The sequence below is a fragment of the Equus caballus genome, chromosome 6 (assembly GCF_041296265.1).
Source record: "Equus caballus isolate H_3958 breed thoroughbred chromosome 6, TB-T2T, whole genome shotgun sequence".
In the NCBI taxonomy this organism is placed as follows: Eukaryota; Metazoa; Chordata; class Mammalia; order Perissodactyla; family Equidae; genus Equus; species Equus caballus.
Genome location: NC_091689.1, coordinates 83,695,416 through 83,719,419, shown reverse-complemented (window position 1 = coordinate 83,719,419; position 24,004 = coordinate 83,695,416). Strand labels below are relative to the sequence as shown.

Here is a 24,004-nt window from a genome sequence, read left to right as displayed (position 1 = left end):
ATTGAAACCCTCAAGTTGGACAAAAAATGTCTGCGGTGCACAAGCTGTCCCGGAGCTTAACGCAAAGAAGAAACTGCTACCACAGCCGCAGCCATCAGTTCCGGTCGCCTCAATGGCAGCGGCAAAGCACTGCACTCCGAGTCCAGCAACCCTGGCGGAGTACTACCATCTTATAGCTTTGATACTTTACACTGGTTCCTTAACCGTTCTGAGCTTTAGTTTCTTCATCTGTAAAGTGCAGATAACAATACTACCGACCTCACAGGTCTTTGTGAAAAGTAAACGGGAAGGTATACTCGAAAGCGCTCCAACACCCTCAAAGCGTTATACGCACAGACGGCGTTAGAGCCGTAACTCCTCCCCACCCGCAACCACGCACGTTACAAACCAGCAGTCACCACTAATACAGCCAGCCCCCTCCTAAGGAATCATGGGGCTTGAAGTCCTTCGGTGGACACACCCTCGTTAGCTGCCATGGACGTGAGAACTACGCCTCCCAGGATGCCATGGGGAGGCCGCCGCCACGGCCGCCCTCTGCTCCGCCCTCCTTGCGCACAGCCTCCTGGGATTCGTAGTCCCAGTTCCGAGCCGACTCCCCGGCAAAGGGACGCAGAGAAACCACAAAACCCAGAAGCCCTCGCCGCCAGTCTTCTCCCTCCCCTCCCGGAGTCGGAGTGCTGTTTTTGTTGTTGGTGAAAGGTGAGGGAACAGCTGATCCGTCTGTGGGGTAAGAAACTTGGCCTAATTTGGGGGCGATCTTATGGGGGGTCACCCCGATTTCCAGTCTCTGAAAGGATAATGTAAGAGAACTGTAGAAGGGGGATGCAAGAGCGTTTGTCTTTTAACACTTTCCGTACTGGGGATGCCACCCCTACTGTTTTGGGGAGTTCTTGGTCTCGAGAGGGCCCGAATCAGGGGGTTGCCCCTCATTGTTCTCACCTACCTCTCAGTACTTCTCTAGAAAGCCTGATACGCTTCAGGGAGTTTGGGGGAGGTGAAATTTTGGTTCATTCGCTCCCAGGCAAGACTTGGCCCCTACAAACCTTCCCTTTCCCCTTGCCCCCGGCACCCCCGACCAAAAACCTTTACCACGCTGGATCCCTGGAGAAAAAAACCTCCCAAGTTGTAGAACGTCAAGGAACTCTAGAGCCCTACAGAGTGGGGGGTGGGACACCCCCCTCGTGTGAACACCTGAATCTAGCCACACACATACACTTTAGGTGCCCAGAGCTTTCTCTTCAGGCCTGGGGAATGTTTCCAGCTGTTATGGATTTTATTTGTGGGGAGTAGTGGGGGATCACCAGGCTTAGATCTTTAGTGACAATTCATCCCCTTAGAAAGCCAGAGGAATTGTGTTTGGAGGAAACATGCACTAGTTTTAACTAAGGATTTTTCAGAGAGATGAAAATCCAGAGAAACCTCTTGTTCTCTAGTCAATCTCTGTTTTGGAGGGAGAAGTTGCTCCTTTTTGTAGAGCTGGCCCACCTTTCCTTTTGTACTGTGTTTCTGTCTTTTAAAGTTCCTACCCCTCTGATTTCAGACTGGTGTGGGTTTGTGATGTTTAGGGGCATGCACATGACTAGTGGCCATGGCTGATTGGATGCTGTCAGCTGGGGCTGACACAGGGTGAAGATTAGGGGGCTGGAGAGATGATGATGGTCATCTCACAACTCTGGGCTGAGGAGTTCTCTTAACTGTTATTGTTATCTTTCCTCACCCACCCCCAGATTTTCCAATTAACTCTCCCCACTAGCTTGGAACACCTCTCCCTGTCAATCCCATCCTATAGCATGCCTCCCACTACCAATCCAAGCAGATGGAAGGATTCAGGCACTTGGAATTGAGGCCGAGGGAAGCAGAGGGAAAATGGGGCGGGGAACACTAGAGCTGGGTTGACGTACAGTCGAACCAGCAGGTTTCTAGTCCCACTCCAGGCAAGACCCGAAGAGAAGAATGTTAGGGTTTTTTTGAACTTTCTCTCCCTCCTCTCAACATTATATATACATTTTCCCCTTCTCAGAGCCCCTTACTTCCCACCTTCCAGTCTGTGCCTTGGCCAGGGGCGGGGCTTTCCTGGCTCCAGGCCCCCACATTCCATCTCCCTACACCACCACGTTCCTGCCAAGTGTTTCGCTCCACCCTTGAAGCAGCCACCTCCACAATTCTTGACTTCCTGGAGTAATGAAGTTGAGGGACAGAACCTGTGTTTCTATTTATCCTCCCTTTCCCTTTGTCTCTTGGATGAGAACGGCAGCTTTTTTCTATTTATGGGGATAGACAGCTTTGAGATGGGGAGAGCACGGAGAGTTCAGGGGCCTGAGAATTGGGCTCTTGTCCTCCCAGCCATATTCCTGCTCTGAAGACTCAGTCATTACTTTCAGAGGTTATTGCTGTTTTCAGGTGTCATAAGTCATTCCTGGGTACAGCTGGCGTGGGCACGGAGACCTGCTCAGAATGAAGGGGCTCCCCCACCTCAGTTGGATTTTGAATTCCAAGGCCAGAAGATGTGAAGGATGGGACAGGGAGATGGAGGCTGATGAAGGACGTTAAGAGGTGGAAAAGGAGGGACTGAGAGGGGCAGAGCCTGGGATACTGAGATTTGGTCAGTGGGGCTGTGAAAAGGGAGCAGAAATTAGAGAGATCTCAACTCTAGGAAGGGTCTGTGACTCAGAGAGGATGCAGTGTGAGACAGGATGGGGACTGACTCAGAAGGCCAGACCTATGTCCTGGAGTCTAAGAATGATACCTCTAAGGGTATTATAACCCTCAGGGGCTGGAAAGCAGATATGCCTTCACCTCCAGGTGTAGTGGCAGGGGCTGTGGGGGTGTGGGGATGGAGTTGGGGGAGAAAGATGGCGTGGAGAGACTTTAGGACATTAACCCTTTGTTTCATAGGAGAGCATCTATCTCAAGGGCAGGATGGAAGAATCATCACTAAGCCGGGCCCCATCCCGGGGTGGAGTCAACTTTCTGAATGTAGCACGGACCTACATCCCCAACACCAAGGTGGAATGTCACTACACCCTTCCCCCAGGCACCATGCCTAGTGCCAGTGACTGGATTGGCATCTTCAAGGTATCCTTGGAACCCCTTTGGCTCAGGTTTATCAGCCATGGGTTGGTTGGGATAAGGGGAATGACTAGGTTCTTGGATTCTCTCATGTTGATAGAGAAGGGAGAAGGATGTCACACATGACAGAGGCCATCTTCTCCCTGTCTTAGCCTTGTTCTCTCCTGACACATTAGTGTCCCTCCACTTTCCTCACTCTCACCATCCTTGCCATCATAACCGCATCCTATCCCCCCGTTCAACCCCTCAGCCCTTTCTACCATCTAGCTGGTAGTTCTACCACGACACCCCTCTCCCACTTTGGGCCTTCACAGGTGGAGGCAGCATGTGTTCGGGATTACCACACATTTGTGTGGTCTTCGGTGCCTGAAAGTGCAACCGATGGTGCCCCTGTCCATGCCAGTGTCCAGTTCCAAGGTACAAGGGAAGATGGAAAACCAGAGAGAGGAGCCAGGGGGATGGAGATTTAGAAGAAGGTAGTGGGCTCAGAAACGTAAAAGTTAGGCACAGAGGACAAAGAAAAATAAGTGCTAATGAGTAAAATAAGAAATACATCTGACAGGGCTCAGCAGACACAGAATCATGGGATTATCACGGAATCATGGATTTTGAGATAGAAAGAACTGTAGAGGGCAGCTAATCCTGCCTCCAACCAAAAGGAGGAGGGGCTGGGGGTAGGGAAGAGGGAAAGGCGGCGTCATATATTGAGAAGATGGTGGTCGTTAGATTCTGAAAGACCTAGGTTCAAATCTCAGCTCGAGTATTTACAGGCTATTTGACCTTGGGAAAATTACTTAAGCTGTCTGTGTCTCTTATCTTAACCACAAAAGGGGATGATGCCTGGCTTACAGGGACTGTATGAGGATTAAAATGATACAGGTAAAGCTGTTAGCGCAGTGCCTGGTACATGGTGGCCGCTTAATAAATGGTAGAGGGTAGGTTTGGGCAGGAGAGGAAAGGGAGGGCTAGGCAGAAAGGAGGGAGAAGAGTATCCCAGGGAACAGAAATAGCCTGCAGGAGGTGGAGAGGAGAGAAAACAGTATATGGAACAGGGGGCAAGGGGCTGGAGCCACGACAGTGGATACCAAGACACACCCAGGGGGAGGAGGACCTGCTGAGTGCATGAGAGCCTGGGATCATATTGGGATCCTGGGTCTGTTCTTCCCACAGCCAGCTACCTGCCCAAACCAGGAGCCCAGCTCTACCAGTTCCGCTACGTGAACCGCCAGGGCCGGGTGTGTGGGCAGAGCCCCCCTTTCCAGTTCCGAGAGCCAAGGCCCATGGATGAACTGGTGACCCTGGAGGAGACTGACGGGGGCTCTGACATCCTGCTGGTTGTTCCCAAGGCAACTGTGCTGCAGGTGAGAACAGAGCGGCAGAGCTGCTCCCAGGCAAGGGAGTGGGAGGACAGCACTGCGAGGGCCCCTTCCCGCTTCACCGACCCCCCCACCCCACCCCCGGCTCTAGCCTCAGCCGAAAACCTCACTGGGAGTTACACACAGTCTTGTCTTCAAGGAGCCTCAGTTGAGTGTCAACAGGAAAATGTCAGGCAGGAAAGCAAGCCACCCACAGGCCAGCGTCACTCAAGATTTCATAAGAACTTTTGGAGCCCTCCTTCTCCAAGCTCTGCATCCTGCCCTAGGCCCTGGAGGAAGATGCAGAGTGTGGCGGGAGGCCACTCCAGGGAAGGAACGCTCAGAGGGAGGGGAGGATGAGACCCTCTTCAGGACAAGTGAGGAGCAAGAGCAGGTGGATAGGGCCCCAGACCCGCCCTGTCCAAGACTGGAGCCGCTGCCCACACGTGGCTCTTGAGCACTTGAAGCGTGACTGGTCCAGACTGAGCTGTACTGTATGGGTAAAACCCACAGTGCATTTTGCAGACTTAGCATTAAAAAAGAATGTAAACATCTCAATGATTTTTGTATGGATTGTATGTTAAAATGATAACATTTTGGATACACTGGATTAGATAAAATATCCTTAAAATTAATTTTTCCTCTTTCATGTGTCTACTAGAAAGTTTAAAATTATATATGTGACTTGTATTATTTTTCTATTAGACCAAATAGAGGAGAATTAGGGAGTGAGGGCAGATGTTAGCAAGGAAGATTTCCTGAAGGAAAGTGAGGGCCAGGGCCAGGTGGGGAGGAAGTACATTCCCTTGACAGGAGGGCAGGCCTGAAGAAGGCTCAGAAGGTGAGAATGAGTACCTTGTCTATGATTTAGACAAACTCCTGCCCTCTAGAACCCTCTAAACACATGGTATCAACACAAGAATGGGAAGAAGGTATTTATATCTTACATGAGTCAGAGATGTGTGAGCTCCAGCTCCGTGTTCTGTTTTTACATTCATTATTCTCATTTAAACCTTACAACAACCCAAGCTAAGGGATTGCCTTACCGATGAGGACACAGACTCAGAGAAGTTAAGTAACTTGTTCAAAGTCACATAGCTAGTAAAAATTGTACTGGAGACTTAAAGCCACATCTGTCTGACTCCAGAACAGATGGGGTAAAGTTAGGGGAGCCATGCCCTCTTATCTGTGTGGACTGAGAAAGACTTCTGCCAGACGAGGCCTTCCTACAGGTGCTGAGCAAAGGGGCCAGGCCTTGGGTGGGAAGAGGTAAGAGAGGGGTGGGCAGTTAGGAAGGCCAGAAGCTGGTTTGTCTGCTGGGTGGCGGGCAGGATTCAGTAGCACACCAGGCCTCCCCCGACTTGCGTCCTCATAGCCTGTACTGATTTAACTTCCCAACCCCAAAATGCGTCTGCACAGTGATGGGGACCGGACCTGAGGATGGGCGCCCACAAGCACACCCCCTTTCTCATCCTGCCCCTGTAGAACCAGCTGGACGAGAGCCAGCAGGAGAGGAATGACCTGATGCAGCTGAAGCTGCAGCTGGAGGGGCAGGTGACAGAGCTGAGGAGCCGAGTACAGGAGCTCGAGACAGCTCTGGCCACCGCCAGGCAGGGGCACGCAGACTTGACGGAGCAGTACAAGGTGGGAGCTGTGTCAGGTTGGGGACGGGGCCTGGCTATTCACCCAGGGTCCAAAATCTGAACCCAGTGAAGAGGGTACAGGGGAGATGTTAGTGGGGCTTTGAGATGGTTCTGGCATCAAAGAAATAGGTTTAAGAGGTAACAGGTGGGATTAAACTGGATATGAAAGGGGACATGCCCCAAATTTGTCCTGAGACTCAGTTGTTTGAACACAGGAATGCTGGGGTAGGGCGAGGTGGCTGTATTCACCAGTAGGGGGATGTTCCCCTTCCATTTCTTTTGCAAGGAAGGTGACGGGCTGTGGGGTATGAGGAGTGGGGACAGTCAAACACTGGTATGTTCCTCCTAAGCCTTGATTCCACTCTTTGAGAGATAAGTCCCAACTTCTCTCTTCTTCTGGGGAAACCTTAATTCCAGGGGCTTTCCCGGTCCCACGGGGAGCTCACGGAAGAGAGGGACATTCTGAGCCGGCAACAGGGAGACCATGTGGCACGCATCCTGGAGCTGGAGGATGACATCCAGACCATCAGTGAGAAAGTGCTGACAAAGGAGGTGGAGCTGGATAGGTGAGGGGACCTCCCCTATCCCCGTGATTCCCCTTCATTTCCTGTGACTCTCCTGTTTCAGGCAGGCAAACCTGCTCCCTCTCTCACATGGTTCCTCTTTCCCTTCTCAGCCTCACTCACGGTATTCCAATTACGGGGGATATCTTTTTCTGCCTAGCTCTTTTCCGTCTTTCCTAATCTATTCTGTATTCTTCACCTTCAGAAATAATCGTAGTTACCATTTATTGGCCAGCAAAGGCTAAGGAGGAGCTAGGAGGGGAGGATTTGGAAGAACAGAATGGATGGAACAGTCAGTGCAAGATAAGAGAGGGTGATGGGCCGGCCCAGTGGTGCAGCAGTTAACTTCGCACGTTCCGCTTCTCGGCGGCCTGGGGTTCACTGGTTTGGATCCCAGGTGCGGACATGGCACTGCTTGGCTCGTCATGCTGTGGTAGGCGTCCCACATATAAAGTACAGGAAGATGGGCCCGGATGTTAGCTCAGGGCCAGTCTTCCTCGGCAAGAAGAGGAGAATTGGCAGCAGATGTTAGCTCAAGGCTAATCTTCCTCAAAAAAAAGAAAAAAAGATAAGAGAGGGTGGATTTTAGATTTTGCTACAGCAAAGAATAAGATTACACTCTGTTCTCACTATTAGGAAATGTTCAAACTGGTGATGCAGGAATGTTATGGAATCTCTGCCTGATAATAGGTATAAGTCCTAGAATCTTAGCGTTGGGAAGAATGTAAGGTATTTAAGAGGGTGTGCAAGAGAAGATCACTACCTCAGGGGGCAGCCCCCTGCGATATCAGACAGCTGTCCTTTTTGTATCTCTTGCCTTAAGCCAAACTCTACCCTCCTCTCACTTTCACTCATCGGTCCTGGTTTAGACCTCTGGAGCCACATAGGAGAAATTTCTTTCTTCTACCACACAGCTAGTATTTCTACCAAATAGCACCTCCCATGCCTGTCCTTCAGATTTTCACCAGGACAAACACTCTAGTTCTTTCTTTCATCAAATGACATAATTTTCTTTCATTCAGTACTGGTAGATTTGCTATCTTTTTTAACTCTTTAAGGGAAAGGGTCATCCTACCCAAGGCCCAGAGTGAAAAGTGAGTTGATCCCCAAGGCTTCTTTAGTGCAGGGTATGTTCTTGCCCTCGGGAGACACTAAATGCCTAGGTTCTAAGTCATAGGAGAGAAAAGCAAGGATCAGGCTGAGCATCTGGAAAGGATTAAGGACTTTTGAGACCAGGGGTCTGCATACTGTGGCCCACGTGCCAAGTCCAGCCTGTTTTTGTATAGCCCACAAGGTAAGAATGGTCTTGACAATTTTTGATGTTTGAAAAACAAAAGAAGAATATTTTGACATGTGAAAATTATGTGAAATTCAGATTTCAGTGTTCATAAATAAAGTTTTATTGGAACAGCTGTGCTCCTTCATTTCCATATTGTCTATGGCTGCTTCCACACTGCAATGGCAGAATTGAGTAGTTGCCACAGAGGCTGCATGGCCTGAAAATCCTAAAATGTTTACTATCAGGCCCTTTACAGAAAAAAAATCTGCCAACTTCTGATCTAGATCAAAAGTTTATAATCAATAATGACTGTCACCTGTCTAGAAAGACTGGGTTCCAGTCTCTTGATTAAGTGAAAACAACCAGGAAGCCATCAGCAGAACATTCCTTAAAGTGATACATAAAGAGAAAAGAAAAACTCCTTATTTCTAGATTGTGCTCTAGAACCAGGAATCTTGGGTGCTTAGGGCATAGAACAGGAGCATCTTGGTTTGAAGATTGAGCACCCCAGAGAGAAGTGGAGGTCTGGGCCCTGAGGAGCACCAGAAGAGGAGCTCAAGACAGGAGTCTGAGTCCTCCTTTCTCTGGTGACCAGTGGGTTCTCTGACATTCTGTACCCCACTCACAGGGTTAGAGACACAGTGAAGGCTCTGACTCGGGAACAAGAGAAGCTCCTTGGGCAACTGAAGGAGGTGCAAGCGGACAAGGAGCAAAGTGAGGTAAGGGCTCCATGTTGGTTCGCTTTCTCCGTTGTCCGTCTAGTGTTGACTGAGTCTCTTCTGAGTGCTGGGCACTGATGGGGATAAGATGTAAAGAAGCTGTTGTGTGCACTCTCCTGGGGAGCATCAGTCGTGTACCCAAATCAGGACTTGTCAAAGTGGAATATAATCAGTGTCACCAGAGAAGTATAATAGAGCATTATGATGCCCCACAGAGGTGGATGAGAGCACATCTTGTAGGGACGTTAGAAAGGGCTTTTAAAAAGGGGGCATAAACTAGCCTTCTATTTTCAAACTTTTTTAGCAGCAGAACCCTTCCTTCCTGCCCCACAATGAAGCTGACATCTTATGTGGAACCTCATTGAATAAATATAAGCGATATTTGATTACTGCAAACTTATGTTTATAAATTCAAATGTATATCATTTACTTATAAGGTGATGAAAGCAGCTAGGTCATTTTGATGGGTACCAGACTTCAAAATTGGAGGTTATGGACGGCCGTTCTGTCAGCCTCGGCAGCCAGTGTATTTTTGTGTTTCGTTTGGGTTGTACAACATTAAGAACACCTTGAGTCTCACACACAAGTAGGTGCAAATAACATGTTTTAAACTATCCGCCTTGCAATCTCAATTTGCTCTTCACTTAAATAGAAAATACAATAGAAATTTTATTCTGAGGTTTGCACAAAAACGAATTAACCTGGAAGCACATCTCATTGGAGTGGTGATCTCCAGTGTGTTAACTTGTGAGTTTGTGCATTGGCTTTTAACAGAATTCTTAATAATTTAGACGCAGTTCAAATCAAATATCTGCAGAACCTCTAAATTGCCTCTTCAGACTCCTAGGCTTCCGTGGAAGGTTATTTGAAAACCATTTGCTCAGCAGTGAAGAGTAGGTAGACTTTGGGTAGACAGGGATGAATGGAGGCCATTCTAGGATCCGAGAAGGACACAAGCAAAGGCTTAGAGTGTAGAACACTCCAGGCAGCTGAATGTGTGGGTGAAGAGTGTGAGATAAGATGGAGGTCAGACGGTAGAGGATCTTGAGTTTAGTCTTTATTCTGTCAGCAGTGAGAGGCATTGAGGATTTTCAAGTGGGTGACGTGGCCTTAAAGAACTGTACTTATAGAAGATGGATCTGATTGCCTTGTGGAAAGTGAACTAGTTGTGAGGTTATTCAGTAGTCCAAGCAAGAAATGACCAGAGTCTGAGTGAGAATAGAGGCTGTGACAATAGCAGAAGAGAGAAAATGGCTGTGAACAAGATAGCGGATGAAGGAGCAATAGGCTTTTCTGTGGGCCACTAGGCAGAGAACAGAGCCAAGCATGGCACCAGCGTATCCAGCCTGGGGGACTTGGGAAGAGGGTAGTTCCATGCACCGAAGTAAGAGTGGGAAGGCCTGGGGTGGAGTGGGAGGGAGAATATGCCGAGTTTCAGGGGCCCGTAGGACACGCAGACTGAGTTTTGATTTAAAAGGAAGAGTGGGGAAGCAGAAATGGGACATGGGATACCTAGATTCAGGCTGTAACGCCAGATACCTCATCTCAGGAGCTGGAGACTGGATGCTCAGGATTGAGTTGCTTTGAGCTGGGAACCCAGGAAGGGCTGGCAAGAGCTGAATGCTTGAGTTTGTGTTAAATCTGAGAACTGGAACCTTGACCTCACTCATCACAGTGGTTTACCTCCCTCACCACCCCAAATACGTGTATCCCTTTCCTTACCTACTCTCCCCCTCCTCCATCAGGCTGAGCTCCAAATGGCACAACAGGAGAACCATCGCTTGAATTTGGAGCTGCAGGAGGCCAAGGGCCGGCAGGAGGAGCAGAGTGCTCAGGCCCAGCGACTGAAGGACAAGGTGGCCCAGATGAAGGAAACCCTAGGCCAGGCCCAGCAGCGGGTGGTGAGTGAAGACCCCTAGGCAACAGGAAGCAGAGAAAGTTCCACGGGCTAGTTGTAGAAAAGTCTGGAGAAAAGACATGGCTGATGACTAAACAAGCAATCCTGAGTCCCGATGTACAGGGGGGAGGAGGGAGGCTGGGTACCTTCCTGCTTCACAAATGATTCATTGGGAGTTCTCATCTCCGTCTCCTCCTTTGTCTTGAGACTGAGCTGGAGCCCCTGAAGGAGCAGCTTCGAGGGGCCCAGGAGCTTGCAGCCTCTAGCCAGCAGAAAGCCGCCCTCCTTGGGGAGGAGTTGGCCAGCGCAGCGGGAGCCAGGGACCGCACCATGGCCGAGCTACACCGCAGCCGCCTGGAAGTGGCTGGAGTCAACGGCAGGCTGGCTGAGCTCACCCTGCACTTGAAGGAGGAAAAAAGCCAGTGGAGCAAGGAGCGGGCAGGGCTCCTGCAGAGTGTGGAGGTAGAGGGACAGGGGGACCTGGCAAGCTCATAGCCACGGCCCCCACCTCTGTGTGGCCAGATCCCTTGGGAGGAGACAAAGGGGCGTGGAACCTTAGAGGCCTTAGGGGTTGGGAGGGGCTGCGCAGGAGGAATACTTCACTGTCCAGGTGTGACCCATCCCTAAGCAGAGTGTCCCAATCCTGATCTCCATGGCACTTTCCTTGGTTACCATCTTTATTCAGAAACATTTACCATCCTAGGCACCCTGCCTTGCCATAATGCCCATTCCTGATCAGCAAGGTGCCTTGCTGTCAAGTCCCTTCCTTCATTTGGGAAGTATAGGAAATGAGGAAGGCAAGAAGGGGAAATTGCTCCCCACATATTCCATTAAATAAAGGAGGGGACACCGTGAGGGATGGGGCTGTTGCCAGTGGTATCCCTTTTTCATCACCTTTACCCTTCTATATTCCTTTTTGGCCAAATCCCAGGCAGAGAAGGACAAGATCCTGAAGCTGAGTGCAGAGATTCTTCGACTAGAAAAGGCAGTGCAGGAGGAGAGGACCCAGAATCAAGTGTACAAGACTGAACTGGCCCGGGAAAAGGATTCTAGTCTGGTGAGATGCCCCGCCACCCATGAGTCCTGGTCCTTGGCCTCCTGAGACATCAGTGCCCCTTCCCTCTGTCTTGAGTGTGGACTCAGAAGAGCCAGGTGCTCACTTATCTGTTGGGCGGCATCTCACTTGCACACCTCCCAGCCCTCATTGGTTTGAAACATGCAATGTTCCTTTCTGCTCTCAGGGCACACATTCTAGGCCTAGTGAGAATGACTTAGGAGAATTACAGAGTGCCCCCACTATGACCCAGGCCTCTGCACCCAGCCCAGAAGCAGTCATCCAGGTCTACACCCAAGAGGCAGACACTAGGACTCAGGTGACTGAGTCTCCTGTGGCCAAGACAAGGGACTCACGGGAGAAGAACGTTGGGGCTTCCTCTGTGTGTGTCGAAGCAAGAGAGGAGCAAAGGCACAGAGAGATATGGTTCTCGGTTGTTGGGTCCAGGTCCTAGAGCCCAAGTTCTGGGAGGTCCATTCTAGGCTCCAGATCCCATCTGAGCCCTTGCCCTCAGGTGCAGTTGTCAGAGAGCAAGCGGGAGCTGACAGAGCTGCGGTCAGCCCTGCGCGTGCTCCAGAAGGAAAAGGAGCAGTTGCAGGAGGAGAAGCAGGTGAGACTCCATAACTCAGGTTCCCCGGATGCCAGAGTTGAGGACCTGAGGGCTAGGAACTTTGTATCTTCTTGTCATCTCTTGGCTTAGAGACTGGTATCTCTAAGAGTTTGGCCCAGAGGCTAAAAATGGGACCATGGCGCCTTCTGTTAGCTGACTTGGCAGGACAGTGGAGGATTGCTGGGCACAGGGAGGGATGGAAGGGTGAAGGAGGGCTCCCGGGGGAGGCGGTGAGGAGCTGCCTCAGGCTGTCCCGCCCTTTGGTGAAGGCATCTAATCCTAAGGAGTTCAGAGTTCATCTGGGATGCAAGGGAAGCAGGGCAGCAGGGCTGGCACCCTCCCAGCCCTTCGCACCTCCCCAACTCCAGGAACTGCTGGAGTACATGAGAAAGCTGGAGGCCCGCCTGGAGAAAGTGGCAGATGAGAAGTGGAATGAGGACGCTGCCACAGAGGACGAGGAGGGTGCTGCGGGACTGAGTATGTACACCCCCAATCTGGTGACACCTCCTCCCCACTCCACCTCCCCACGTTGGGAAAGCTCCACGTGACCCCTCTGGGAGCTGCCTCTGCCGTCTGTGTGTGCCTTTTTGCCTTCGCAGACCCTGGCCTGTCTAGTTTAACTGTATCCCTCATGCAGAAGAGCCAGAGCTGATCCAACCCTCTAACAAAGCATCCTTTCTTCTCTGCCCGCTCCCTCTCCCACAGGCTGCCCAGCGCCTCTGACAGACTCAGAGGATGAGTCCCCAGAAGACATGAGACTGCCACCCTATGGCCTGTGTGAGCACGGAGACCCAGGCTCCTCTCCTGCTGGGCCACGAGAGGCTTCTCCCCTAGTTGTCATCAGCCAGCCGGCTCCCATTGCTCCCCACCTCTCAGGGCCAGCTGAGGACAGTAGCTCTGACTCGGTGAGCAGGGAGAAGAGACAGAGCAGGGCCAGGGAGGAGGAGGTAGGGCCTAACCCAGGTGGCCCAGCCTCCAGAGCAGGAAGTCTTAGCCATACAGGGCTCTCTTTCTTTGTTAGGGGCTAGGAGACAGACCCAGCCTCTCCAAAGGCACCCAACGGACACCACCCCAAAACCCAGTCTTACCCATTAGCCTCACTGCTGCCAGCCCCTGCTCCCCACTCATTCTCTTCTTATCCACTGGCCCCCACCAGAACACCTCTCCCACCCACTCTGCCTGTAGCCCTCTGCTCTCTGTCCCGCCCTAGGCTCCTCTTCCCTTGCCTGTCCCACAGCTACTCCCCCATCGTGGGACGCTCCCCTAAAATGGAACCCTATCTTTTTGGTGCCCAGGAGGCTGAAGATGAGAAGTCAGTCCTGATGGCAGCTGTGCAGAGTGGGGGTGAGGAGGCCAACCTGCTGCTTCCTGAACTGGGCAGTGCCTTCTATGACATGGCCAGGTGGGTGCAGAGGGAGGACAAGAGGGAAGTGGGAGGATGCCAGTAGAAAGGACATCCAGATGAACAGTCCCCATGCCCTTACCCCGACTTCCCTCTTCTTGGCCTCAGCCAAGAAAAGGAGACAAAGGTGTGGTTGACACAGAAAATTAGCCAGCACTCCAAATCCTAGGTGCGTCCAGGTAATCCCTGCCCCCATCTTAATGTACATGTGCACTCAGAGGCCCTGCCTTTAACTGGCTTCGTGTTGTTCTAGCACCATCTTCCATGGAGCCCAAATTGCCCTGCATCCCCTCTCTCCTGTCCCTCCCCCTTCCCCAGCCACCAGGTAGGTACCTAGGCTCCATCGGGGAGGAAGGGAGGTGACCAAGGCCCCCAGGGACAGGAACAGAGAGAAGGCTGGGATTCAGCATCCTACTGGCCATCTCTGAGATGCTGTCCCTCTTTCCTGCCTTCCCTGGGGGACCCTCTGGGCAGTGAGGCTTGCAGGGGTGGGGGTTCAGGTATCAGATTGGCCCCCACTGCATCCCTTTTCTTCCACAGTCAAGAGGGGAAGGTAGGGGGAAGAGAGATTTTATCATCTCGCCCCTGGCTTTGCCTGGATGTGAGATGGGCTCAGGCAGGAAGGGGGTGATGCTGTCATTCTTCTTGGCTGGAGCAGGAAGATGAAGGACGATGTCAGACTCATTTTCAGCCTCATTAGGCAGCAGACGGAGATGGAGGGAGGAGAACAGGAGGTTGGGGGATGGGCTCTGCACTACAGCAACCAGCAGGGACTGAAGAAGAGAGGGCACAGGGAGCCAGGAAACTAAGGCTTCCAACATTCTGGGCAGAAAGATGCTGTAGAAGAGGCTAGGAGAGAGAACTACTGGGAGCTGCATTAGGAACAGGGTAATCTGGGAGCCCGGGTATATGGGTCCCTCTCCCTGAGGTCCGCAAGTCAAGAAGGCAACAGGGCTCACTGACCCTCTCCTTTCCCCTCTGTCTTTCTTTAGTGGGTTTGCAGTGGGTCCCTTGTCAGAGGCCAGCACTGGGGGCCCTGCCACCCCCCCGTGGAAGGAGTGCCCTATTTGTAAGGAGCGCTTCCCAGCTGAGAGTGATAAGGATGCCCTGGAGGACCACATGGATGGACACTTCTTCTTCAGCACCCAGGACCCTTTCACCTTTGAGTGATCTCACCCTCCCCAGTACATGCACAAAATACACACTTACACACACACACATTCATGCACATACACTTATGCCCAACACACTGGGGCTCCATGATATTCTGTTCCCTAAGAACCACTCCCGTGTGCCGTTCTCATCCCAAGCTTTCCAACTTCATCCTCTCCTCCTGGCTCTTTTGTCCAGGCAGGGGTCCTTCTTGGAAGCAGTGGCTGAATTTACCCCCTGAAAGCGGTTTGGGAGGAACCAGGATGGAGGAGGCCTTCCCCAAGAGGAAGAGAATCACCGTCTCCTAGCCCTGGTTGCTCTGTCACTCACACCAGCCCCACACCACCACCACCACCACCACCACACACACACACACACACACACTCACACACACACACTCACACTCACACTCACACTCACACACTCTCTGATGCCCCAAAGCCAGTCCCTGGGGCCCACACCCTCTTATCGGAGGTCTGTGTTTGTTTACCTGACTTTTCTCGGGCCTCCACTGAGGCTGCAGCATGGACATCACGACCTCTTCAGGTCTCTTTCGGTTCTGAGCTTCATTGGTTCCTCTTTCTCTCCCCTACCGTGGCCTTCCGCACCCCAGCCCAGCCCCTTCCATACCATTAGGTATTAAGTTTGGAGGTTTCTTTTGTATGTTTGAGGTTTTCTGTACTCTATCTCCTGCCCTTCCCTGCCACACCGCCGCCCCCCATGTCCTCACATGGAAAGAAATAATGCATTTGTGCCTTCGGTGAGGGATGGGGGGAACAAATGGTCCCAGGTGTCCCCATTTCCCAGCCCTTCCTCCCGCTCCAGGTTCCCCCACAGCAATAAGAGCTTTCCCCAATGTCCCTCCCCCGACCTGTAGTTTGGACAAATATATTTATATGGTATGTGTAACTATTCTAATAAAATGTGTTCTTATCATGAAGTGTGCCTAGAGGAAAGGTTGTCCGGACAGCTGGCTCTTGGGGGCGGGGAGTGTGGGAGTAGGTGGGGGCTCCTCCCTGCTTCCTGGGGAGGATACCAGGCAGTATTTCCCACTGTGCCTCCTGGTGAGCTGGCCACCAGTGGGAAGAGGAGGAGGGAGGAACCTTTGCAGTGGGGAAGGGAGGAAACTGATGGGTCTGCCCTGGCTCTGCTCAGAGTTTAGTCCCAGCGTGGGATGGGATGGGACCCAGGGTTCTGGGCCAAGGTGCGTGTCTTGGAAGGTGGGGGAGGTTTCCACTGCTCAGACTTTCACCCTTTGTAACAGCCATCACTGTACCTGCCCCAGGGAACAGGCATTACTCCTGTTAAGAGTGCACACCTTGGGGCCAGCCCGGTGGCGCAGCAGTTAAGTGCGCATGTTCCGCTTCTCGGCGGCCTGGGATCCTGGGTGCGGACATGGCACCACTTGGCACGCCATGCTGTGGTAGGCATCCCATGTATAAAGTAGAGGAAGATGGGCATGGATGTTAGCTTGGGGCCGGGCTTCCTCAGTAAAAAGAGAAGGATTGGGGGCAGTTAGCTCAGGGCTAATCTTCCTCAAAAAAAAAAAAAGTACACACCTTTGAATATCCACTTAGTAAAACACACCCTAAACCCTCTACCTCTAAAGACTATTTGATATTCTTCCCATCCCTGCATGCCTCTCTCCCTCTGTTGCCATCTTCAGACATCCATATGCACGTTCTCTCTGCACAGTCACAAAAACACATTCATCCACTTTAACCAGCTTCACAGTCTAGACAGACACACGGCATCGTAAAGCATTTATTAAGGACCTGCGTGCTCACCAAGGCTCTCAGCACTGCCGGGGCACAGTCCATGCCTACAGCCTCCTTGCTCTTCGTCCCAATAGATACCTTCCCAGCCACCCTCCATTCCCTTCAGGGCTTCTGGGTGGGCCACCCACACCATTCTTTCTCCATCCACCTGAAGCCCTCCCATCCACCCGCCTTCCAGTCCCACCTGGATGACATCTTGCATCCTTCCTTCTTCCCTCACATCGCTGTCTCCTAGCAACCCCATCTCGTTCCCTGAATCCCTTCCAAGGAAATTAGAGATAATGGATCTCTCCTCTCTCCATCTCAACTCCTCTTTATTGATCCTCCTTTAATGAAAGTTAATTATAACAATGATTTAATTAATAGAATCCCTCTCTTCCTTTATTGCTTCCCGTATTAAGACTATTAATAAATACGAGCTGGGCTGACAGAGGCATCCATCACCCGCCTGGGATTCCCCCCATGCCTCCTTTCCCCTCCCCTCTGTCCCCTCCCTCTCTTGGCCTATAAACTTGCCGGGGTAGTGGGGGTTAATCAGAGAGGAATTATGAGCCAACATCCCCAGCAGGAGGTGCATTTAATGAAATCACTTGTGATTTATGTCTGGGGGAAGTTGGGGAGGGAAGATTCTGGAACCCAGACATCCTGACTTCCAGAAGGGAGGCCCCCTAGTGCAAAAGAGGAGGAAGGGAGACAGAGACAGGGACCCAGGGCCCCTGCTCCCACCCCACAGCCCCTGTCAAGCCACACACACCCCCACAAGAGCCACATGGGTAACCGCACAAGGCCATTGACACAGAAGCTGCCAGACTAAACGCCTGTGAGCATTGCAGTGTAGGCTTTGTTCTTTCTCACCTCCAGAACTTTACATGGGTCACCCTCACCTCCTTCCTTTCTCTCCATCCCAGTTCTGCTCGACCTTCCCAAACCTGCTCCGAACTCCTCTCCTCCATGAAGCCCCAGTCCCTCCTCTGACCCCTCCACCTGCGTATTTAGAGTGTCCAGCTTCTCCTTTCCCTGCCCTTTGTATGGCTCTGATGTGCAGTTTGCACCTTCAGACCAGGAGATTCCCCAGAGATTAGAGCCATTTCTCTTCCTCCCTCCTGATTTCCTTCGCCAGGACCCAGTGCATGGCCCCGGACACGGGGAGCTCAGGGAATGGTAACTGACTGCATGGGCAGGGAGGGAAGCCAGCTGGGTTCCAGTTCGAGATCTTTCTCCTGCTCGCTGTGTGGTATTTGGCATCTCAGCCTTTCTGCTGTTTCTCTTCTGTAATGGCTCATCTCCTTCCCTCTGCTTCCCAGTGTCCATGCAGAAACTGATGGACCTGAATGGACGTGAGACTCTAGTGTAAAAGGAAAAGTCAGACCAAAAATCAGCAAATCGGAACTCGGGTGTCAGTATTTGGTGAGAGATGAATGAATCCAAACATCACTCCCCCCTCCCAGAGCCTCAGTGGCTGCCTGTCACCACAGGAGCATGTAGTACAGATGGTTTCGTGTGCCAGGCAGGGTCTCCCCCATCTGTCCCAACGTGCCTCTCCATTTCCCATCCTACCCTAAGGAACCCTGGACTCCAGCTTGATAGAACCACTCCACAGAAATAGGCACCACTTTTGCATGTCTCTGAGCACATGCCTTCTCCCCAGCTCAAAAGCCTTACTTGACTTCCTTCAGTTATCCTCTGAGATGCCACGTACAGCACTTTGTAAAAACACACTACACCAAGTTTACAAGTTTTTCTTCTCTCTCAACTATAAGTAGCTTGAGGGTAGGTTCTCTGTTCATATGTCTCATGTTCCTAAAGTCCAATACAGAGACTGGCACAGAGGGCCAATCGTCCCAAAAATGACTTTTAAAATCATTTTAGGGCCGGCCCGGTGGCGCAATGGTTAAGTGCGCACGGTCTGCTTTGGCAGCCTTGGGTTTGCCAGTTCGGATCCCGGGTGCGGACATGGCACCGCTCAGCAAGCCATGCTGTGGCAGGAGTCCCACATATAAAGTACAGGAAGATGGGCACAGATGTTAGCTCAGGGCCAGTCTTCCTCAACAAAAAGACGAGGCTTGGCAGCAGATGTTAGCTCAGGACTAATCTTCCTCAAAAAAAAAAATTATTTTAATAAAATATTTTATACATACAAAAGAATATATATGTCCACATATAAGAGATAAAGAATAATAAAGTGAACATAATTGGACTTACTAACCAGCTTTAAAAATCATTACCAATACTGTTGAAGTGCCCTGTGTGGCCTGAAAGAAATGTGGTGTCAGTTGGGACAGAGATATTTCATGCGTTAATTCAAAGAACTTAACGGAGAGCTCTTTATAGGTCAGGTGCTGGGAATAGAGATGGAACAGTCAGAAACCCTGCCCTCAAACAGCTTGGAGTCAACGTAAAGCACAAACACAGGAGAGCAAGATAAGCGCTAGGTTAGCGGTACGCACAGCGGGCTGTGGGACCACAGAGGAGGTGCTTAACCAAGACTCAGAGAGACAAACCTTTCCATGGAGGGTGATGCAGAGGCAGAGTCTTAAAGAAGGAGTAGATGTGCTCAAGTGTGTGCAGGCAAAAGGAACAAAATGTGCAAAAACCTAACTCGCTCAGAAGTCCAAACATTGGGGCCTGCCCAGTGGTGCAGCAGTTAAGTTTGCACATTCTGCTTTGGTGGCCCCGGGTTCATGGACCCGGATCCCAGGCGCGGACCTACATACTGCTTGTCAAGCCATGCTGTGGCGGGCATCCCACATACAAAATAGAGGAAGATGGGCACGGATGTTAGCTCAGGGCCAGTCTTCCTCAGCAAAAAGAGGAGGATTGGCGGCAGATGTTAGCTCAGGGCTAATCTTCCTCAAAAAAATTAATTAAAATTTAAATTAAAAAAAAAAAAAAGAAGTCCAAACACTGACATAGGGCTGCTGAGTGAGGATTGTACATGATGTGTGAAGTGAGGCTGGAGAGAGGGACTAACAAAGTTTACTGATACATTCACTCAAATATCCAGTGAGGGCCCGCTCTGTGCCAGGTGCTGTTCTAGGCACTCAGAAACAGCATGAACAAAACAGATGGGAATGCCTGCCCTCACGGAGCTTACTCTCTATTACCAGATCCTGAAAGTCCAGAGAAGCCAATTAAGAACTCATTGTAATAACCCAGGCAAAAATGGTGAGCACCAAACTTAAGCAGTGTCAGAGGAAAAGAGGCACAGTTCTTTAGGATTTAGAATTAATGGGACTTGGTGATAGATAGAGGAAGTTAACAGGAGTCAAGTTGACCCCAGGTTTCTGGTTTCAGTGACCAGATAACTAGTGATGCCATTCACCAAATAAATAATACAAATGGAGAAATACACTGAGGGAAAAGACAATTGGTGTAATATTGGCCTGTTGATTTCCCAACATCTTTGGGATCTTCAGAAGGAGAGAATCCAGTAGGCAGTTGGATAGATATTTAAGTCCAGAGCTCAAGAGTTTGGAAATGGAGATAGAGACTTAAGATCCCTGAAAGTAAAAGTGATGACAGTGAAGAGTGATTACCCAGGTCTCCCTGCGTGTAGAGTGAGAGGGTGAGCAGTCCACGGGCAGCACCCAGGAGACCGTAAACAAGGAAGGGAAGTATAGAGAACTCAGAGGCACAGAGAAGACTGAGAAGGTTCAGTCAGAGAGGGAGGAAGCAACTCAGGAGAGATGAGTCAAGAAGAGAGGCCAGGGAAATGACTCCTGGAAACCACTGGATGAGAAGCCAGGAGCTTAGCGGTGGCTCAGCAAGAGGAGCGTAAGGTGAGTGTTGGAGGTGAAAGTTATTATGCAGCTGGACTACAGAGCCTGCAATAGATTCGCAATTCTTCTTACCTGTGGGAATTGGGAGTCCATCTCCTGAATCACATAAAAGCAAGAACTCCTGGGGCCGGCCCCGTGGCCAAGTGGTTGAGTTCGTGCACTCTGCTTCAGTGGCCCAGGGTTTCGCCAGTTCGAATCCTGGGCGCTGACATGGCACTGCTCATCAGGCCATGCTGAGGCGGCGTCCCACGTGCCACAGCTAGAAGGACCCACAACTAAAAATACACAACTATGTACCGGGGGGCTTTGGGAGAAGGAAAAATTTAAAAGTTTTTAAAAAGCAAGAACTCCTAAGTCAAGCCATAAGAAAAATCAAGGGCTGGAACCGACATGTCTGGGTCCAACATCAAAGATCCTGTTGCTCTCACTAGCCAGGTGTGAGGCACATTCTAAGCCTACGCTCTCCACTGTGGTAGCCACCAGCCACGTGCGACTATTGAACACTTGAGATGCTGCTAGTACATATTGAGATGTTGTAAGTGCAAACTGCACAACAGATTTCAAAGACCTGGTACCAAAAAAAAAGAATTTCAAATAATTTTATATTGATTGCATGTTGAAATGGTAATATTTTGGTTGTATTGGGTTAAATAAAACATATTATTACAGTTAGTTTCACTTGGTTCTTCTTACTTTGTTAAATGTGGCCACTAGAAATTTTTAAATTACATATGTGAGGCATATTAAATTTCTACTGCACAGCACTAGCCTAAGCCCTGCCGCTGAATGGGACCCCCACAGCCTGGACACCCTTAAACTCCCCTGACTCCCAACATCCCTCCTAGCAGGAAGATAAATGCCTGGGATTCCCGAGGCTGCGTTCAAGATGCACCTCTGTGCCCCATGTAATAACCTATGGCAAGAGGGTCCAGTGCTTCATACCCCATCTCCAGGTCCCCCATCCCGGTTCCTCACATTTTTTCTTTCCCCAGGTCTGTTGATAATCAGGTGAGAGCAGAAATGTACTGTTATAATTTTCACAAAAATGGATTTTTTTCCTGGCCTAGAGTCCACAATCTCTCTCCCAACCCTAAATTTAGAAGCCATGTCTTCTCCCTGTTTCCACCATTTCTCAACTCCTTCTTTGCCTATCTGAAACTGTGAAAATCTCCCAAATTGGTAGAAACATGGTGCTGTGGCAATCACACAGACTTTAGCGGTCTCTAGACCTAATATCTCATACTTCCCAACCATATGACCGGGAGCAAAACGCTTTGTCTCTCTCAGCCCCCACCTGCAAAATGTGGGTAACTCCTACCTGGACAAGTTATTGTGATGGTTATATGAGATCGGATGTGTAAAATGCCTCGTACAGAGCTTGGCACACAGTAGGCACTTTGTGGTCTGGGGTTTCCCTCTTTGCATCTTACCCCTGCATATTTGGAGAAACAGGAAAAGAAACAAAGCAAACTCAGGTTCATACATATGGACTGATAGAACCTCAAAACCAAAAGGGCACTTGGAGATATATTTCCAACTTCTCATTCAGTGCAGAAATTCCCTGGACTATATCCTTCATTGGTAGTCATCCAACCTCTGTTTAAACATCTCCAGGGACCATTCATTGGTTCACTCAATAAACAAGAACAAGGCTCTGTGGGAGCCACAAAGAAAGGCAGACACAGATCTTGCTGTTAAGGAGCTTGTATGTTAGCAAAAAGGATGTAAAGAGAAATAACTATCATATAAGGTAAATGTGGTATGTGCCAACTGAGGTGCCCTGACAGACAGGAAACAACCTTAAAAGTTAATTCATGTTCAGCAAAGGGTGCTCTGATGTTAAAATCCTTCCCAAATCTCAGACCTCGGTTTTTCCATTCATTTCATGGAAAATGGAACAAGATCCTTCCACACTAGGTCATGGGTGGTCCTTAAGGAGGACATTTCTGTAATTACCTTAAAACTCCATGGGTGTGGGCATGATAAAGGCTAGAATGGCTGAAGGGAGCACAGGTGTGAGGAGAACTGGATTAGCTGCAATATCCTCTAGCCTCTTCCATATCAGAATTTCTGGAAGTCCCTAAATGTCCCTCCTCCTCTCTATGTACTACCAGTAATTCCTGCCCCCCTGGAAAGCTCTGCACAGCTCTAGTCTCAGGACTTATCCAAATGTTTTCTTGTCTGTGCTTTTCTCTCCCTTTTCTCCCCGTCTCTATCACGTTTTCTTCATCTTTTATCAGCATCTCTATAATTTTCTTTGTGTCCATCTCTGCTTCAGTCTATTGCTCTCATCATTTAGATTTTTGGTATCTGTTATTCTTGAGGTCTTTCTGCCTCTATCTCTGTCTCCCTCTCTTTTACTCTTTTTCATCATTCTTCATTTCTTGGTCAGTTTCCATTTTTCTGTCTCTGGCCTTGCTTTCTCCCCAGCTGCCGCAAAGCCATAAACCCAGCCGGCCCTGCAGCAGGCAGCCGCCAATCACTGAGCTCCAGGAGTTGGGAGGAGGGGGCTGCAGAGAGACGGGGGCATGGAAAAGCTGGGGCGCTGTTGCTACAGCAGGGGAGGGGAGAGGCAGAAAAGAGCAGAGAAAGGCCACTCCCAGAAGGCGGCCGCGGCTGTCCTGCAGGGAGCAGACATCTGGCCCCTCTTTCCATAGTGAATCAGGGTATCTGGGTCCCTCCACTATATTCCCCAAACCATGATTTCTCATCCAAAACCACTGGCCACAGATCACTCCACGAGAGATTTGCCTCCTCCTTCATTCATAGGCCTTCCCAATATGAAGGAGCTAAAGGACCCTGGGGGTCTGAGGATGTCTGGCACAAATGCTTACATGAACATTGGGACAATAAAAGGATGCTCAAGACAGGTTCGAGAAGGATGCTGAGAAGCAATAGGTGTTGGGGAGGCACTGGGAGGGGGGACAGTCCTAATAGCACAAGGGTGAACTGGAAGGCTGGGCACTCCGGGTTTCTTACCAGCTCCCTGACATTCCTAAAGCAGGACTGACAGTCAGAATGCCTGGTCCCTGGTCTAGGCTGGGATTGGGCAGGTTAGGGAGCTGCATGATGGGCAACCACCCAGCTCATTAGAAACCTACAGGGTCTGGGGCAGGGGTTGGAGAGGGGCCTAGAAACTGAAAGCAGGGAAGGGGGAGGGATTAGGGAGAGATTTCAGGAGAAGAGCAGAGGAGGAGGAACATTTCCGCCCTGTTAGGGCAGAAGGAAACAGGCCCAGCAAGTGGTAATTCCTGGTGTGCCGGCGACCCCTGCTGGCTGCGCACACCACCGCCTGGGAGAAGAGAAGGTACAGCCAGCCCATGTGAGTCCTGGTGGGGGTTGAATGTGACACTGCGTTGTGTGAGTGTGTCACTATACAACAGTGACAGTGCATGTAGCGCTGCCCTGATTATGTGTTGGCATCCCTGGGTGAAAGCAGTAATGTGGCCGAGCACAAAAGACACAAAGATCAGGCTCGGAACTCCTGGCCCGCTGTGGGGATTCTGCGTGTCTGGGAAGGATGAGGTCTTTGAGTTCAGTGCATCTCCTCACTAGCGTCATGTCAGTAGTGAAGAGCCACTCAGTGAAGTGCTGCTGGCATCAAAGAAAATTAACCAGTCTGGGTTTAGGGGGAAAAATGGGGGCTTTGGAATCAGACTTCCCTGAGTTAAAATCCTGATCCCCTGGTTACTAGCTGTGTGACC

General features: G+C 50.5%; 1 protein-coding gene across 1 annotated transcript; it reads left to right on the top strand.

Annotated features, from left to right (window-relative positions):
• Nucleotides 1–560: 560 nt before the first annotated feature.
• On the top strand, nt 561–15,683 carry CALCOCO1 (calcium binding and coiled-coil domain 1). The gene is made up of 15 exons (XM_001504546.6): nt 561–727; nt 2,896–3,075; nt 3,384–3,486; nt 4,240–4,430; nt 5,910–6,068; nt 6,485–6,633; nt 8,538–8,628; nt 10,374–10,529; nt 10,733–10,987; nt 11,457–11,582; nt 12,094–12,189; nt 12,558–12,666; nt 12,895–13,094; nt 13,485–13,591; nt 14,584–15,683. The coding sequence occupies exons 2-15, from the start codon at nt 2,920–2,922 to the stop codon at nt 14,759–14,761; spliced, it is 2,076 nt and encodes a 691-aa protein (XP_001504596.1). The 5' UTR covers nt 561–727; nt 2,896–2,919; the 3' UTR covers nt 14,762–15,683.
• Nucleotides 15,684–24,004: the final 8,321 nt, after the last annotated feature.